The sequence below is a fragment of the Anas acuta genome, chromosome 1, assembly GCF_963932015.1.
Source record: "Anas acuta chromosome 1, bAnaAcu1.1, whole genome shotgun sequence".
Lineage (NCBI taxonomy): Eukaryota > Metazoa > Chordata > Aves > Anseriformes > Anatidae > Anas > Anas acuta.
This window is the reverse complement of record NC_088979.1, coordinates 173,147,527-173,166,773: the sequence shown is the minus strand read 5'-3', so window position 1 is coordinate 173,166,773 and position 19,247 is coordinate 173,147,527. Positions and strand designations below refer to the sequence as shown.

General features: G+C 39.2%; 1 protein-coding gene across 6 annotated transcripts in view; it reads left to right on the top strand.

The window, feature by feature from the left end:
* The window catches only part of TMEM117 (transmembrane protein 117), a 216,183-nt gene that overhangs the window by 163,844 nt on the left and 33,092 nt on the right, over window positions 1-19,247 (top strand). For all 6 annotated transcript variants that reach the window (XM_068669372.1, XM_068669375.1, XM_068669376.1 and 3 more), the window contains exon 6: window positions 8,425-8,584. In XM_068669372.1, coding sequence (XP_068525473.1) covers window positions 8,425-8,584 — 160 coding nt within the window. The remainder of the gene's footprint in view (window positions 1-8,424; window positions 8,585-19,247) is intronic.

Here is a 19,247-nt window from a genome sequence, read left to right as displayed (position 1 = left end):
CAATTAGTATGGAATTCAGCTGGCTTTTTAATACTGACATTCAAATGCTTGGTTTGAATCTCACAGAACAGGTATTTGCCTCTGGCCAGCTTGCCTCACCTCTTGGAACTGAGATGGTGCCTACCTCCTGTCTCCATGAGAGCAGTCCTGTGCAGGAGTCGTGTTCCTTTCTGACAGAACTTTCCTCATGTTACAGAAGTCAGCTCTTTCGCAGGAAAATTTCCTGTATTGATGAACTGCCCTTGTCTGAGAAAATGTTCCAGATGACTCTTTCCTACGGCACATTTGATACTCTGAGAATATTTGACTCATTGAAAAAAAATTCTGTTGTTCCTTGAGCGAGTTTTCCAACTCCAATCTGTTGATAGATTGTGATGTATCCATCTGAAAATTAACCCGAAAAATGGCTTCCTCTTACCGTATGTAGAATAGTTTTGTGGTTTTGTTTATTTGTTTGTTTGCCTGTTTTCAAAATGCGTCCTACTGGAATTAGGCAATTAACTTCTAATTTGGGAAGTTGAGCATGGCACAGAGTTCCCTGGAAAAAACTCCCATGAATCCCATACTACCTTGCATACGATAGGTGTTGATTGAAAATGTTTTTTAGAAGCAAGACCATGAACCTTCTTAAACTGTTTTTCCTTTTTTTTTGTGTCACAGATAGGAAATGGCATTTGAAACCTAAAGCTTATGGCTGATGAGTTTAATTTAAATGAGCTGGTGTTTGAAATAGATAACACTTTCATTTTAGTAAATTAATGGTGTGGCAAAAGGAAACTCAAAGATGCTTCTACCTATAATAAAAAATGATGCTGTCTAGAATTCTAATATTTCACCATGTGATTACATTACCTAATCTTATTCACTTTATTACATGAAACATAGCAAAATGCTTCCTCTGTGCATTAACATAAATGTAATTTCAGACTTTATACAAATCTTTGTACAAACATCCCAAATAGCTCTGGAATCACATTGATACACTGTAATAAATTTGCAACTGTCACAGTCTAAGGATAGAAGCAGAGCAAGGTGTTCAGGAGAGGAATATCCTTTCTTTGACAAACAGATATAATTGGAAAAAATGAACTAGCACTGCTTGTGTTCACCAAAATCTTTTTCATTTTTCTAAGTATAATGAATGTATAAAAATGCAGAATAAACAATTCCAGTATGTATATTTGGCATAGACAAAGTGTCCCATATACTCTGTGCTTTCCAGTTTCTTCGGCTTACCAGGCAGAACAACAGCAAACATAGACTAGCAGACTTTATTGGAAATGTAAGGCTCTCAAAATACAGTGTCCACTATTAATAAGCATTTATGAGCTAGTCCTAACATAGACTTCCCTTTGTTATTCCCTATCCAAAATGAAAAGTACTTCAGCATTGACAACCTCAGAACTGATCATTTAGAACTGCCAGTTACTGGCAAGTGCTTGTACTCATCCATTAAACCCTGCTGTAGGATGGAAGCTAGCACTTCCAGGCACTACTACGGATTTTTTAAAAAAAGATAATGCAATTCAGAATTTGAATTAACCACTGTTTTATTCTAATTGGTATTTAACTTTAGGTAATTATATCTTTTTGATAATCAACTTTAATACCCTTCGTCCCTCTTATGCCTGTGAATGACACCATGAAGTATGGGGAGCTCTGAACTCTGGCAGCATTATCTTTCCACATCTCTACCACATGTTTGTCCCCTGGAGTGGCAATTGCTCTCTGAGACCTCACCCAGTGGGCTGCAGCAGTGGGTAGGTGGGTGCTCAGTTCAGCTCACAAGACATGTGCACTGTGACTATCAGACCCTCAGCACCACCTGTTTCACTCCGAGCACTGCATCGCTGCACTGCAAGAGTTGCTGGTCCAGGCAGAGCTCTCAAGTCCCTGCTCTCCTTTCCGAACATTGTTGTGTCCAGGGCAGGAGAGTAGTAGCCAGCTGGAGTTTCAAATCCATGCTGCTCCAGAGAACCCAGACGCTTTTCACCAGCAGAGCATCTGTCCCTTCTACTTGCTTATTTGTAGAAGTGGTGCTGACACCAAGTAACAGGCAGACTAAATATTTTATTTTAAATGAGTTTAGAGTTGCTATTTTTGACAGATTTAATAACAGAACCCTTCCTAATTAAAACAAGTGAAATAAAAAGTGTTGGCATTTGCATATGAACATCTGCAGTAGCATTGTTCTTTATAGTTATTGTACACTGTGGGACAGTATGTTTGGCCAGCGCTGATTCTCAGATTAAAAATTATGGAAAGTATTTAGCTTGATGGATGTTCTTTCTTTCCTGAGGACTGGAAAGCACTTTTAAATATCAAGAGCAGTAAAATTTGTTCTTCCCTTCATATATCCATTTTCAGAGGGTGTTTTAAACTATTTTGGCAGATTCATGAAAAAATTGACATTATAAACCACCACAACTGAAAACGTAAATAGCAATTTATAAAACATTGATTAGAATTGCTTTTCTGTTTCCTACACACCAGCTGAAGCTGGTAAATTTTGGTAAATGCTGACTAAATGCTAGGTGGTTTTATTTAGTGTTTTAAATATACCCAGGATGTATGCTGTCTAATTTCCTTTATTCAGTAAGTTCACATATATATTATATATTTTATTAATTATGTATTCTCATTTCCTTAATGAAAAATAATAGAAATATAGATTTTAAGATCTATTTTTTTGTTGTTATTTATGTATCTTTCTGTTGCAAATATGCATAGTACTAAGCAATATCTGGAATTCCTATTAACAATGTTTAGCAACTTCTAAATAACCCAGCTTAGTGGAAATCATGGGACAAAATATCATGAAAACTTTTCACAGTACCATGTTGTATAAATCTAAGAGCTACTTTTGACTCAGTACACGGTTCTTTTTTTTTTTTTTTCTGGAAAAGATATGGTCAAAGGCCAAGATACTGCTTTTTGCCTCTTGGAAAAGACAAAATAAAGATGAGGGAAATAGTCAAAGTTTTCCTTTCATCTCTTCAGTCGATCTTAGCAGAACTCTTGCTATCTGATCATCAAAGCTGCAGCTTCTTAAAAGATTTGGCAGAGGGTCATGCAAGACAGAAGAAAATTCTAAATAGGTCTGACAAAGAGCAGCTCAAAGTTGCTGGTAAATTGAAGGTAGCATTATCTTTCCCTTATGTATGGTTGGGCAAAGAATTGTATTTGATACCTGAGCACTGAAAAGCTTTGCTTTCACTATGTGACAGTCTGAGAAATGAGGTCCCATCATAGACCAGAATTTGTTTTCAGTGGTACCTTTTGTCCTGCTGATTTTGACGTGAAGGATCTGGAGGCTCGGATTGGAAGCAGTTCTTGTTTCCAGCATTCATTGTTTTATGAGCTTATATATATATATCTTAGCTTGTCTTCATTTTCCCATGCACAAATTCTGTTTTGTTCAGTATTCAGCTCAGTACAGACAAATAATGGAGACAAAAAGCTTGCTGTGTTTCCTGAAGATGTGGCTGCATAGAGTCAGTGGCACTTCTGACATAGCTCTGGAGGGAGTTCCTGGTGTAGTGGGTAGGATATGCAAAACAATGGAAGAGTGTCCCCAAGCAGCCAGGCCTAAGATCACCACAGCATTTTGTGTCCTCCCTCAGCCAAGACTTCTGAGAACATCAGCATCTTCATGTTTTGCATACGGAGCTAATGAAGCATCACAGGCAAGCCAGTCTTCCAGTCTGAATTGCATTTGTCATGGCCCATAGTGTTACTGAATAAACAGAAAATGTGCACTTGCATGGGCAGTTTACAGATATTGTCAGGGAGTCCTTTTACCAGTAATGCTGGTGGCAGCACTGCTATTTTGGAATTAAAATAAAACTAAGTGATGTGCCCCTTCCTCCCCCTGAAATAAAGCCAGAAAGTCTTAGGTTTGCATCAGCACTGAACATCAGCTATAGTACATTGCCAAGCATGTGTGTTCCTTTCCTCCCCCATTCTGGCTGTCTCCCACAGCTCTTCCTCCAGAGCCCACCTTTGTGTTTCTGAGTCCATCTGCTGCTCTGGCACGTGGTGCTCTTTCAAGGACTGCTAAGTAATGGGGTGGCTCCAGTGGCATTTCAGGGGGCAGCAGGGAGAGTTCTCTTTGGGTGACCAGACTGCAACCCCCAGTATGACAGACATTCAGCACCTCAAACCGCATGGTCTAAGTTATGATGTTTCCCAACACTTTCTTTTAAGTGGAGTTCCCAAATTTCTTGATTCTGATAGGAGAATGTCTTCATTTCTTGCTAGTTTAGGATTTAGAGAATCACTGATGTATCTGAATGCAGTAATGAATTTGGAGACCAATGACTGCATTGCAGATCCCAGGAATAGAAGGCTATTTGTTTTCCCCACAAACACATCTGAGCTCATCCCATTCACAAAGAACTTGCAGTTCATAAGCTCAGGACAGTGTTGGTGGAAGGCAAAGGGAGAAGAGCTACGGACCGGTCTACCACAGCAAGGACAATATCTGCAGAGAGCTGAGTACAAAAAGACATTGTAAGGAAGTCTGCAGAGTCCTGAGTATCTTCAGTGCCAGGCTGAGCTTACAAAAACTCCTTCGGGAGGTATCTTGTTAACACAGTTACACCCAGTGTGCAACATGATGGCTCCTGCTCCTGATATCCCACAAAGCTACATATCACAGGTTGTCCCCACCACTTGTTTCCCAAGTGGAAACAAGCCAAGTCTGCCTGGAGGCAACAGGAAAAGCCATTTGTTTTGTCACTCTTGGGTGATGCCACCCATGAAGTAGCCCAAAGAGTAGGAATGGAAATATCTACTGGGGAAAGATTCTGGCAGCAGATCCCACAAGAGAATTTAGGTCCTACTGCACTGTGGATGGATTACTCACTACACTGGGGTTTGAGTGTTTTGCTTTCCTTAACTGAACATTTTGGATTTATCTTGGACTCCTAGAAGAGATGTTTAGGAAATCTTACACTATCCTCAATATTTTGGAGCATGGATGAAGGTGGCCCTGGCGTTTTAACTTTAGGTTATTATCTGCACAGCTCTGCTCACCTACATACGCACACCTCTGATTTTATTTTCTAGGGAAAGCATGCTGGCCTCAACTCGCCTTATTTTGGACAATGTAGGTGTGGATGGATGTACACAGTGAAGCAAAGCACTCTGCTTCCTGTGATTATCCTGTTAGCAGTTCCTTCTTTAGCAGCAGCTGTGCAGTGCACTGCACGCCAGCTTAATGTGCACAGGGACTGGGAAGCTTTTATCTAGGTAAACACGTGAAGTCTATCATCTCATAGCAAAGAAGCCCAGTGAATGCTCCGTGAGCATGCTGTGAAATTCACGGGCATATCAGAGAAAATTCTGGACTGATATGTCCCAGAGACAGCAGAGAATATGTAGGACTGCCTTCAGTGCAGGTCAGGACATGCCTGTTGGACTGTCCAAAGTCAAAGATGCCCCATTTTCTACTGCAGAGGAAAATGCAGCATCATAGCCCTTCTCAACCAGAAACGGCATTCTTGCATGACAGAGTTGGAGGTTGACCTGTGTGCTGTGAGGGACTGTCTGCAGCCGGTGACAAAAACCTGCTCAAGCTTCTGTCTTCAGGTTTTCCTTCAGTAAAGTCCAGAACCAGGGACTTTAGATCATCACTAGTGGTGGTAACCATAGTACTGACTTTTCTGGATCTACCTAATAATTTTTACTTCTTGGTATGCAGTTGGCATGGACAGTATTTTTTTGCAGACATTGTTTATATTTATTCTTCAGAGTAAGCTTTCATCCTGAAGAGTATGTCCTAGGCTGCAAAATAGGTGTTAACATAACTGAATAGGTGCCCAGGGCACACAGTCGTTCAGTGCATCAAACTAGACTTAGAAGTGAAATATGAGGGCATTTCCTCTGAAAAGTGGAGAAAGACGTTGCATTTCTTAATGTCTGGCAGTAAGAAGAGTCAATCCTTTCTTGGCTTTCTCCTTACAGCCCTTTAGTAAGCAGGACGCAGAGATGTCCTGCCAGCAGTGCCATGAGTGATGTGATGATGCGGCTCTCAGTGACGTGCACTGCAAAGTAAAGGACAAACTGCACTGGCCTAAATATTGCAAAGTACTTCACATCGGTGTCATCTGATACAAGTCAAGTTAAACTAAAACCTCAGCTTCTTCTCTGAATCCCCAAGACACTGGGGAAGTGCTAGAAATGGAGTGAACTCTAACCCAGAGAAACTCGGTTTATAATAACTCCAAAAACATTTATTGAATATTTTGCTCTGTTCCAGTAACATAGGTCAAAAATACATCTGAGTGCTAATTATGCTGCTTAATGCAACCATTTCAAATATCTATTTCTGTCCATTTTTATTGGTCTCACATTTTTTTATTCTATTAGCAGCCCATTTTCTGCTTCCTTCCCTCCTATTTGACATTTCAGAACGAATAACGAAGCAGTTTTTTAAGTGCATCTGCATTTCCTCAAGGAAATCAGGGCTTGAGCACACACGCTGATCTTTGCATGCATGCTGATGAAGCATGCATAAAAATCTGCCTGCTTTTGCTTGCATACATGCCAAAGCCTGACCTTATACGCTTTGAACTCTGGCTCCAAAACGTAGATGCATAATTCAAGAGGACTGAAACAGAATAGTGTTGAGCATAACTTCTGGGTATGTGGTTCCCATGGCAAACTATGCAGCTTTCAATTACATTTCTAAACTACCTGTGCACTGGGAGACTTGAGCTCTGCAGAATGAGGACAAGGAAAATCATTGCACCCAGCAGCCAGAGCAGCATCCACTGGTCAGCAGGGAAGCACTGAGGGCTGTGCTCTTTCTGGAAAACAGTCCCTTCTTCTCGTTTCACACGAGACCATTAACCTCCACATGTGTCAAAGAAAAGCCTGCAGAAAAGTCTGTCAGCTTCAGGTACTGACAGGTGAGGTGGTAGCAAGGCATATATTTTGGGAATAAGCAGGCTTGAATATTGCTTAGGTCTAATTAAGTCTAATACGCCTCATTCATTTTTGTTTCTGGCTTGGGTGCTGCTAATGCACTCAAGGGATACTGTTATGGTGCCAACCACAGTGTTGAATATAACTGAACTGATTTATTAAGAATAAAAACAAATGTGCAAAGGTAAAGGTGGCAACACTCAGGTCCTTTTGTGTCTCATATTGTAAAGAAAGACAGCCCATCACACCACAGAAGAAAAATATTTACAAGTCCAAATGTGTACCTTACTGCTTACGTGCTTATTAGTTTTTGTTTGTGTGTTTTGTGTTTTTTGTTTTGTTTTGTTTTGCTTTTTCTTTCTACACAGACAGAGCCAAGACTGAATGCCTGCAATCAGGTAGTCTGTGACTACTGGTGTGCAGATTTTTCTTTTACTCTGCTGAGTATTTGTCCTGTTTAAAAGTGTCATAGGAAATATTCTTCACATTGGTTTACAGCCTTCAGTAGCTGAAGAAAATGAGACTTTATTGCTGTAGAACAAACTCCACACTGCCACAATTACTTAGCTCTGTGTATGCACTCAGATGTTGATATGCCTCTGTTATAGCATGGAACTGCTGGCAGCTCCGGCTACTGGGAGAAGCCTTGCTCCCCTTCAAATTACCAGCTAAATATGCCTGCTTCCGTGGAGCCAGGAATTCAATCAGTTATCACTGCTGGCTGAAAGATACCACCAAAGTGCTGCTGGAAATGGTGCAGAACTATTTTGGGAGGATAGTTCAGAAAGATTTTTATGTAAATACCCTATCACAGAATTGCATGAAGTAGTCAAATGTGTCTTTTGGAATTCTCGTATCATTCATATGCAGGCATTATTGCTTTTGTAATTCACTCTTCACTGACTCCTCAGAAATGCTGTAAGATGTGTTGAAAACTTGTGCAAAGGACATCCTAGGAGATACAAAGTGCAATCTGTCTACAATCTACAGAACATACTAAAGATTAATTCAGTGCAATGAAAATTTCTTTCATGCAGATGTGTCCTACAGTTCCTACTGCTGAGAAAAAAAAAATCATAGGTGCTAACATCCTTAGTGCCTCGGGAAATGTTCCCTCAAATTGTTCATTTGGATTTGGCATAGATTATATGGTCTTTGGTACATTATTATAGCTTAATTGTATTTTATTTTACTTACTTGGTTTGCATCATAAATGAAAAGTGTGGAACAAAGAACAAGAGTGATATATTCCACCCTAATTTTACAACATGTTTAGTGCTAGCTACTAAATTGCTTTTTACTAAGGGAAGAGCTGACTGCTTTCCTATTTTGAATTATATGATTTGTTTGTACACTTAGCTTTCTTCAATCTCTTTTCATCCGTGCAAAAGTACTGATAAAGCACTAGCTGACCGCTAGAAGATAGATAAAATAGAATGATGTATCTTCATTACTATCCTATTCTCTCTGAACTATTTTTTTTTTCCCTTGCAGGACGGTTCTATTTACCCTGACCTCTGTAGTTGTGCTTGTCATCACTACTGACTGGATCAGCTGGGACAAGCTGAATCGTGGATTTCTGCCAAGTGATGAGGTCTCAAGAGCATTCTTGGCTTCTTTCATCTTGGTGTTTGACCTTCTTATTGTCATGCAGGTACGCTCTTCTAATGTTCCATTCAAGCTGCTGAGGCTGCCTGCTCCTCTATTTCCACTAGAGCAAAAGGTGTCTTGCTAATACTACAGGAAGGTAAATAAATGTTTTGTTTGCAATCACTGTTAGTGGAGGCATTTTACAGCATCATTCTTAGTGACTTTCACAAAACCCGATGGCCTTTTATTATGAAAACACTGTTGATTTTCTTTTCTTTACCAAAATAGAACTTTCCATATTAGATGCTTTCTGAAAAAAAAAAAAAAAAAAAAAGACATCAGAAGAAGAAACTGAAGTTAATTGTGTAAATTGTGTTTATTGTTTAAAAAAAGCTTTGAGGTTTTTTTTTGTTTTTTTTTTTAGGAAGAGATAATAAAAGAAATACTTCCATATTTCAAGTATTTACACTATTGGGTATACATACATTATAGCATTTTAATGGATAAAAATTAATATTGGTTCTTAAGATTCGACTTTCCACTTTCACATGAGCATTACTTTCTTTGATGGCAGATACTTGTACTGTAGCATCTTCTGACAGTGCAGGTAGCGAGGACGATAATTCCCTGTAGTCTACACAATGTCTGCTCCTTTGAATCTAGCTGTTAAGAAAGGAATCTGGGTCACAATTCTGTGGCCGAAAACTTCCTTCATACAATGCTGTGCCCTACCCCTTGCATTTGCCTGTGGTCTGAACCTTGTGTAACTCACCTGGTGCCTTGTGAGGAATTGGGTCATTTGGGCTGCAGCAAGGAAAAGGAATGTCAAGGGCCTGAGTGACTTTTGCTATTAGTCCTGGGCATGTTAGACTGTTAAACTGAAGTTTAGCAAAGAATCTGAGAACTGATGGGTCCTTTCTCTCCAGTGTATTATTACTTAACCCTGCCAGGAAAGACCGTTTCTGAGACGCTTAGTTCTCTCTAATGAGATATCTATTGCTTGAGTAATTATCATAGAGGTGACACTGTGGTGGCACTCAGAATTTATCACCACTGTGCTAGGACATTACAGCTATAGAAAGTTCTACAGTTCAGTTTTATTTCCCAGTGTCCACCATCATTCTGCGCTTGCTGCTGTTCATGGTTAGGGTAGGAAGGGTGGGAAATGGAATTAAGTTTTAGTTTCTATCTTTCTGCTGCTTTCTTTTCTCTGTATTTTACATTTTGTTTGCTCTTTCAAAAAGATTCAAGGGAATGTATAATAAATGATTGTACTTCATAGTGCTGTAATGAAAGCATGAATGAAAATGCATGATGTATCAAGCTGTAGTGAATTTGATATTGTATGCCATGTAGAGAACAGACTTGTCTTGATACCAAATAATTATTAAGTCATCCTTCCGACTTTGAAAAATGAAGTTCCACTACTTCGACCTTGGAGTTGCTGAATATAGGGAATTTTATTTGATACAGCCTGTCCTGAGTACTATTTCATATTTTTACAACAACAAAGCGAGAGGTTCTTTTTAATTGCATTTTTTGACTGATGATTGTGGGATGGACTTATTTCTTTATTTAAAGTTATTTATTTGGAACACGCAACCAAGTTGGCATGTTTATTTACAGCGTAGTTCTGCAATAAAGTCAGGTTGAGACAGCAGAGTATTAAATCACAAGTGAAAATGATCAGGATCGTGATCCTTTGACAGAAGCATGCTTTAGAATTAAACATTTCCAGAAATTCTTTTTTATAGTGTTGTCTGTTTTCAGATTTTTTTCAGACTTACCAAGCTTTAACAGCAAACCAGGAAATTAGCTCCTCTCCCTGCACACCCCCCAAAAACATATTCTTGGCATTAAGTGGTACAATTTCTGTTTGAGGCTATGTTAACTAAAATCACAAATGAATTTTCATCTAGTTTTTGAGTGCAAACATTTTCTGTCAATTTGAATGGTAGCATTCATACTGTAAATGTGACAGTTTAGCAGCAATAGAAAACCAATGGAATTTGGAAATCCATTCTCAATGCTGTGAAAAATAATCACATAACTCTAGAGGGGACAGCTTTGCCTGCTTAGTATCGTTAGCATTTAATATTTATCTAAGCCACCTGTACAGCATAAACAAACAAACAAACAAAAATAAAAATAAAGGACCAGGTTGTCCCTGCCCTGAAGGGCTACCTTTTTTTTTTTTCAATTAGACATAAGCTGGGCAGACAAGTGAAGAGAACACAGACAGATGAACCTTGTACAGACAGTTATACATGAGTGATGCTTAAGGGTAAGTGCACTTTTTACCTTTGGTTTCCATCCTGCAACAAACTCTGGCTGCTTCCCAGCCTCACTCTCCTTTTAATGTGGAAAGGCTCCTTCAGTCTGAGTGATAAATGGGATGTTCAGGGGACAAGTCAGGGAGACGAGCACAGATGAGATACAGAGAAGGCAGAGACTTGTGACTGAAATGTAAATGTGAAAGTTATGACCATAAAAATATTAAAGCAACCTTAGAAAATGAATCATAGAGAAGGCTGCAGGACTACAGCAGGACCTCATGGACAACATGGCTAGCTTTTGACTCAGGCTGTGTTCCCATTTCTTCTGCCAGTCTCGCTGTGACACATCACTTCATATCCACTCTCCTTGGAATAAAGAAAAGGGACCTGGAGTATCTGTTTTAGCTGTCTGCTGTGTGTACATCTCCACTTTATTTTAATCCTTACAATCAATGGATAGATTGAAGTATAGCTGAAGTGCTTGTAAACATCTACAGTAGCCTGAGATGCCACAGGCCCTAGAAGTGCAAGCTTCCCTCCACCAAAGATGAGAGGACCCAATGTAACAAGCTCAGAGGAACCATCCCTTAAGCCAGAAGCAGAAGAAATGTGAGGGTGGCATGGCTTGAGTCCAGAGCTGCAGATCTGCAAGGCTCCTTCTCAGCTATTTTCACACCTGGTCAGAGGGAACGTTTTTACCTTTTTTTTTCCTTTCCTTTCCTTTCCTTTCCTTTCCTTTCCTTTCCTTTCCTTTCCTTTCCTTTCCTTTCCTTTCCTTTCCTTTCCTTTCCTTTCCTTTCCTTTCCTTTCCTTTCCTTTCCTTTCCTTTCCTTTCCTTTCCTTTCCTTTCCTTTCCTTTCCTTTCCTTTCCTTTCCTTTCCTTTCCTTTCCTTTCCTTTCCTTTCCTTTCCTTTCCTTTCCTTTCCTTTCCTTTCCTTTCCTTTCCTTTCCTTTCCTTTCCTTTCCTTTCCTTTCCTTTCCTTTCCTTTCCTTTGTTTTATCCAGGAGACCTTCAGACTGTCCTGACTCACACAGGTAGGGTGCTCACCACTTCTTCCACTGCTGGCTGGCTGCAGTGTGAAAGTTTTGCAGTGTGAAAGTTTCACAGGGTTTAGGACAGTGTATCAGAGATAATACACATTCTAGGGTGTTTGAGAAGCAGTGCTGTGGTCTCCATTCCAGTCCTGATCACCAGGATGTTTTATCCAATGAAAAGACAAAGACTGCTTTTTTTAAATAGATTGCATATCTTCCCTCAGAGAAACAACAGATCTAATTCAGTCCAGTGCCTGAGAGCATCGGTTTTAAGGGATGTGTTTGCTTGTAGGAAGACAGAAATAGCCTTACAAGTTGTTGTTGTGTGTTGTTTTGTTTTGTTTTGTTTTTTTTTTAATTATTTTTTTCCCACAGTATAAAAGTGATAAAGGTAGTCATATTCACATGCTGAATTGTGCCTGCCCTGATCATTGAGATGCTGAGACACCAATGTCTGTATATTTCTGGCATGTATAGCATTCATTGCTGTACAGGGGCATCATTATATTTTCAATCTTAGTTTCAGACCAAATGCAAGACCATGCATATTAAAGCTGGATATGTAATAATGCTATTATCTTGTATTGGAACTTTTACTATTTTAAGGGGAAAAAAATCACATTTTTTGCATCCATATGTAATGGAAAAGCTGTTAACTAACGGAGTGAGTATGAAAAATGAATCTATAATCCTACATTCCACATCTCAGCAAGTAGACAGCAGATCCTGCAATAGCCTATGTACTATCTTGTGGTGGTGGTTGTTGTTGTTGTTGTTTTGTTTTGTTTTCTAGGGCCATTTTTCTTAGTGAGTTTGCTAATGGGTAGAAGCCTGTGCTGGCTGGATTATTAAATCTCGTGGGTCCGGGGGTGATGGATTGTTTCATCCCCATAGTGTCTTTTGTGAGCATTTACATTTTTTTTTCAGACTTCTGAACAATCATAGAGTTTTTCAGCATCTCTGTGGAGCTGCACATTGTAGCTGTATCACTTTGAAATCCTGTAGTGTAAATTCTTGCCAATCTTATGATTTACAGCAACTTTTTATCTGACAGTACAGTCAAATGCAATGTCTAAGTGATCTAAAATCTACCCGAGAATAAGCGAGGCACTGCTTATGGCTATGATTCTTCGAGAAATCTCTTACTTCTGTATCCAAAACCAAACTAGCAACATAATCCCATTAATACTGAATGGGAATAAAGTTGTGAATAGGGAGAATAGAATTTTTGTCCTTCTGGACAACTTTAAAGAAAGTAAGATCAAAGACAGTTAGATAATTAACATTTCTTATCATTGGTGCTGGATCGCTCCTTATGTGGTGTTAGCATATCAGCAGATGGAAAAAAATAATAATAACCAATTTCCAAATGCATTTTTCATAATATTTTTGTATGTAAATTACTGTAACATGTAGCTGTAGACCACTGCTAGCTACTGCACTTGAAAGCAACATATTTCATGGGTAGCCATTCAGTTTTGTTGTGTTTTGTTTTCCTGCAAAACATCTGCTCTTCTATCTTTGGTAGAGTATTAATAAGAGAATTAGAAGGTTAACAGAAGAAAAACAGTCCTTAAACTCTTCTTTGTTTTTGTTGTTGTTGTTGTTTTCTTTTCTCCTCTTTCTTTATTTCCATAAAAAAGAAGTAGTTAATTTATCTACTTTGTAATGTTAATTATGTATTGTATATGTTTGTTTAACACAGAAACTTTACCAGCAAAATGGAACAGACTCTGTTCTTGTTAACAGATGTATAAAGCAGGGACAGATCCATTTATTTCAAGTTATCCTATTTTTACACTTGTGGACAAGATGTTTTGATTAAAATCTAGTGCAATGTGAATACATTAAAAAACACAAACAACATCAAGTGCATACAGAGTATGCACTTCCTCAAATAAAGCAGAAGTAGTCTTGTCTACACAAAGTGGGTAAAACTTGACTTTTTAGAGTTTTTTTTTTGTTGTTGTTTTGTTTTTGTTTTTAGAAAATCTATTTAACTTTGCAAACCTAATTTGTTTGTAACTTTTAACTGGCTTTACACTCAGAAATTTGACAGAATTAATTAACATTTTTGCAAATGAGAGGAGAATACTGATTTACACTTTAAACAGAATACACAGGTATAGTAGGTTTTCTTTGAAGCAGCTAAGCAATGTATGATTTTGTGTTCATAGACAAAGCAAGATGCACAAAATAATTTGTCATTCTTGTCAGAATAGATTCTCCCAGCTGTACATTTGATTCAAGAGTGCTATATATATTTCCTTGTTTCCTAACAAGCAACAACAACTACCAACCATTACTTTGTTCACACAGAAGTTGACAAACTTTGAATGAACAGCTCAGAAAAAGAAAAAAAAAAAAAAAAAAAAAAGATTAACCCTTTTGTCAGCCTGCCTTCAGTATGTTTCTTTCTCGATTTACATGCTGTTTGGTTGGAGCTTGTTTCTGCAGGAGTCCTCTAAAAGCCTCCCGTTCATTATCAAAACTTTTGAAGTGAATACTCAGATATCTGAGTAGTTTCCTTCATACATGTGCTGGCATTTGTAACATTCGCAAACACAGAAATAAAATAAAAATCAAAACCCTTAAGAAAACTTCCATGTTAGAGAAGTTACCAAACAATTTGTACATCGTATGCTTTCTATTATTTCCTACTTGCCCTTTCAAGATAGCAGTCAAGACAGAAGGGCAGGTGACCAGTGGCGGGTGTTTCAAAGGAGCCAGAATAAATGGAAATTCGTATTTGATAAAACTGACAGTAGATCCAGTTCCTTTAATGCTATCTCTAGGCATTGCTGGGTAGCAGGATTTCACAGTGAAGAGCCATATAGCCATATTCCTTGAACTATTTTTTTCCGATATTACGTGGAGTGTTTCATTCCACTCAGTGTACACTGCTTTTCACTAGCCAGTTTTAGACACACCTGTCAAACAGCATTACAAAAATGGATGAGTGTTTTGAACAGTTTACATTGAGCTAATCGGGCAATCTTTGCTGAAGACCCCTGTGGTGAGGGCTGGGTCTACAGTGCTCTACCTCTCATGGCCTGTGGGGTCTCTGATAGAAAAGGGGACAAGTTGATGTGAGGTAATTTTGAGAGCATCCTTTCTGCAGAAAGTCATAGAGTTTCCTTCCTGCAAAGTCTCCTGCATAGGAAAGACTTGCCCCTCTTCTTATGTCCTTTCTACATCCTCATCATTCTTTGGATTGTGCAAATGTTCCTTATTAACAGTGATGTAAAATATTCAAAAATAGCCATGAAAAAATAAAAGTGAATTAGGACTAGAAGGGAACAACTCTTGATATACAGATTTACTTTGTTTACACTTAATACAAGATCAAGTAACAGATCCGAGTACATTCCTAAATACTATTCAACAGAAATTATAACATTTCTCATAGCGTTATTGGCACCATGACATTTCTTTCTGCTGGTTCAGACAAAGGCCTTTCCTATCCTAGAAATGATGCTGTTCTCGAATATGCCTCCACAGTTGCTAGTCTTACATTTATATCTGCATTGAATTTCTTGGTCCCAAAGTGCTTTGTTTTATTTCGCTGAGAGTCAGGGCTTTTTGGTGTGGTCATGTATTGCTTCTCTTTGTTTTGGACACAGAAGCTCTCCTGAGCTTCTCTTTCTCCCCATCAGACTTCTGTTTCCTCTTAGCTTTCCTGTATCTTCTGTCTGTAGCTGGTATCAAGGGAGTGGGTTATCCTGGCTATCCTGTACTGACAGGGACAAGTTCCTGTGGCCCCAGAAATGGTCTCTTTGAACAAGCTAGTAAAAATGGAGTCCCAGAGAGTGAAGCTGCCCCTTTCTTGGCAGGCACGTTCATACGTACCAGTGCAGTCTCAGAGTTACCTCTCCACGAAATCTCCATACTTTCTTCCCAGCCACTTCTTGATGTTATCATTTTCTGTGGACAAAGCAAAAATGGAAATGTACTGCATTTGTAGACTGAAGAATAAATAGATTGCCTTTTAAATACACTACTTTTATTTTGAAGAGGAAACACCTTTGAGTTTGATGTAAGTGTATGCAGTGCTTATGTAAAAGGATGATGAGGAGATGGAGAAAGTGCTGCACTGTTTTGTATAATTATAACCCAGAAGTTTCCAATGAAATATTTTCAAGAACCTGGCGGGTGTGTAAATTCTCTTTGAACATCCCTGAAACATTCCTTTGACCCCTTCCCAGACCTCATTATAAAGTCCAATCTATTTCTTCAGATCTTTCAGTTACTCTGGGACTAAGAAAATGATAAGTAAAATCATTCCCCTTTGAGAGAAGGTGGGCGTCTATTTGTCCATTATTGCACAGTACATACCCTGCCTTTTTAATGAGCTGTCTGGTTTATGCTGCAGTGTTTTCATTCTGTGCTTGTCTAGTTTGATAACTGGCACCATCATTTTATGCTGTGGATTTTGTCAAGCAAGACATGCAAAGTACAATATTTTTAAGTACATTTCTTCCTTTGGGCTGCTTGAGGATGGTTAAATCTTACTTGGACATATTATATTTGTCTCAGAAATTACAGATGCAATTAGAGAGTTTGCTTCAACTGCTGTAACTTGTATTCGTGCTGCCCTGAATCTGATCGTGCCAATCTACAGCAGCTGAGGGCTGGGCCCTTTTTTTAGCTCTGTGATTCAGTTCCTCATTTGCTGGAAAGGAACAACTGTAGTTCTTTTCTTTCACTAGTTGACTGATTGTCTGCTTAGCCCCTAAGGTGCTCAGAGAAAGATGCTGTCTGCCTTGGTACAGCTTCTAGCATAATCAGGCACCAGTCCCAGCTGGAGCTTCTTGGCTCTGAGATGACTACACAGAAAATGAATTAGCTCAAAAAGCTTCTCATTTGTCACAGTCGCTCCCTTTTACCCTGACAATGGGTATGTGCCATACATGTGACACTGAGGCCTTTCTTTCACAGTTCAGGTATTTGCCTGACATAATGAAGCAGTTCTCCAAAAGCAGACATAGCATCTTCACACACTGCCCCCTGAAAATGCCATATCCAGCCCAAATGTACGAAAAAGAAAAAAAAAAAAAAAAAAAAAAAGATGAATTCTAGGAACAAGAAAAGCTGGAGATTGTTTGCAATTCTTTCACAGCAGTATTCCCATCTTTGGTTGTGAAGACTCTTGTCTCAGATTCTACTGTAATGAGTGTGTGATAGGCTTTGTTGTTGTAGCAGGGTGTATGTCCCATGTGCGTTGCATTGCTTAATATTATGTTGCAGCAGTATATGTTGACATAACAGTAATGATGACATTCAGATAAATTTAAATGCTCCACAGCAATGCTCACGAATGGCCAGAATTCTGCTTTGTACTGAGCCTTGTTACAAAAGTTTTTATCTCAGAGTGAAAAATCTGAGATGAGATTGAACTGGTTCAGCTGTTCTTTAAGTAATAGAACTGCATGCAATTTGTAAATGCAACCATGTGAGTCAAAGAAAAAAAAAAGACAAATCTCAGAAAATCATCACTAGAGAGTTACCTTAAGCCAACTTTTATGCCTATCAATAATTCACATTTAGTGACATGGTGTACTGAATTCACAGGACTCAGTGACAGGTGGTAGCTGGGCATGCAGGTCCACTTAGCAACAGCACTGAGTTCAAGTAAAGTGAAGAAGGAAAAATCAGCTTGGTTGCTCTTAATCAAATCTTAGAGGGGAGCAGTGACAAGAATATGCCTGATCTTGGCTTAAATGCGTTATTTCTGCAGAGTTGATCAAATACCATTTGTTTATACTTCCTTAGAAAGTCTGAAGGCTGTTATATGAAACATTAACAAAAGGATATGCTTATTTTTATTGCCTTTGAGTTCTTCTAATGCACAATACAGCTGCTGCTTTTTTTTTCTATAACAAAGGGGACATATATAGTTAATCACCGAGTGTCTTGAGATAATGAGTACATTAGATATTTTTGCATCTGTTTGAATCAGGCTTTATTGTACTCATCAATAGGTAATTTCACTCTCACATGTATAGAGGAGAGGAAGTTTTCCCTAGTCCCTTCTAATGATTTGAAGTTATAGTTGCCGTGGTTTCTGACTTTGAACTAACATTTAATTACTCAGCTGTATTGTGTTTGGACCCATGTCCCTGTGGGTCATAGGTATTGTACAAGCGTGGCCTTAATTTAATAAAGTTTCTAGTCTCCTTCAGGCCAGAAACTAAAAAGTTGTTATTTTCTGGAATATGACAATGTTTGTCTGGCTGTCCTGTGCTGCTCATTAGGGAGGGGAGATTCCCCAACACAACACTGTGTGCTGTAGGTGTCTTAACACATTGCCACTATTGTTGAAGTGGTACAAACACAGATTAAAAAAAAAAAAAAAGATGTTAAACAAGCTGGGAAAGAGCTATATTTTTCACTTCTCTTCCCCAACACTTGTTCAACTGCTGCAATAACAGATAATGCTGACCTTGTCTTGATAGTAGACACTATCCATCCTTAACCAACACAGTGTGGTTGTCAGAGCATTGGCACTCACTTACACTAAGGACTGAAACCATTTGTCCCTGGTCAAAGAGTCACTCTCAGGAAGGTAATCCATGTCCTAAGGCAACAGGTTGCCAGTTTGAAGTGCCCATCAGGTCTGGAGGAGCTCATCAGTCAGCTGCAGCTCCGTGCCCAGCCAACTCCAGCCTGAGCCAGCAGTTTGCAAACAGTTCCCTGTCCTGAGGAAAGACAGTGGTGATAGCTCTGCTTGATCCTTTGAAATGTTCTCATTATCCTGAGGTTAATGCATCATGCCATTCCCACATGTCCTATTGCTGGTCACCAGAAAGAAGAGATCAGTGTTTGCCTCTCAGTACCCCCTCTTCAGCTGCTTCTCATACATCTCGACCTCTAGGCCCTTCACCATCTTTGTAACCCTCCTTTGGACACTCTCTGATAGTTTTATGTCAATAGAAAACAGACCTGAGGGAATAGTATGGAGCTGGGACAGGGAAGAGTCAGGCTGAGTGTTAGGGAAAGGTTCTGCACCCGGAGGTGGTTGGACAGGCTCCCCAGGGCAGTGGTCATGGCACTGAGCCTGATGGTGTTCAAGAAGTATTGGGACAACACTCACAGACATAGGGTCTGATTTTGAGGTGGGCCTGTTTGGAGCCAGGAGTTGGACTCAGTGATTCTTGTGGGTCCCTTTGAACTCAGGACATACTGTGATTCTGTGATTCTATGAAAATTGCCTAATAGCAAATAAAAAGCAGCTCTGCTGGGTTTGGGACACCAAAACCAAGTGAGCACCTCAGCCGAGGAATGGGCTCCACCAGTAGTATCTGTGCCACTCAGTGCTGTCAGCTGGAGGAAGCAATTGTGGATGGCATCTTCAAGAAGGTGCCTTCTTAAATCCTTTGAACTCTTTGAATCCTTCTAGAATCCAGTGACCTTTTG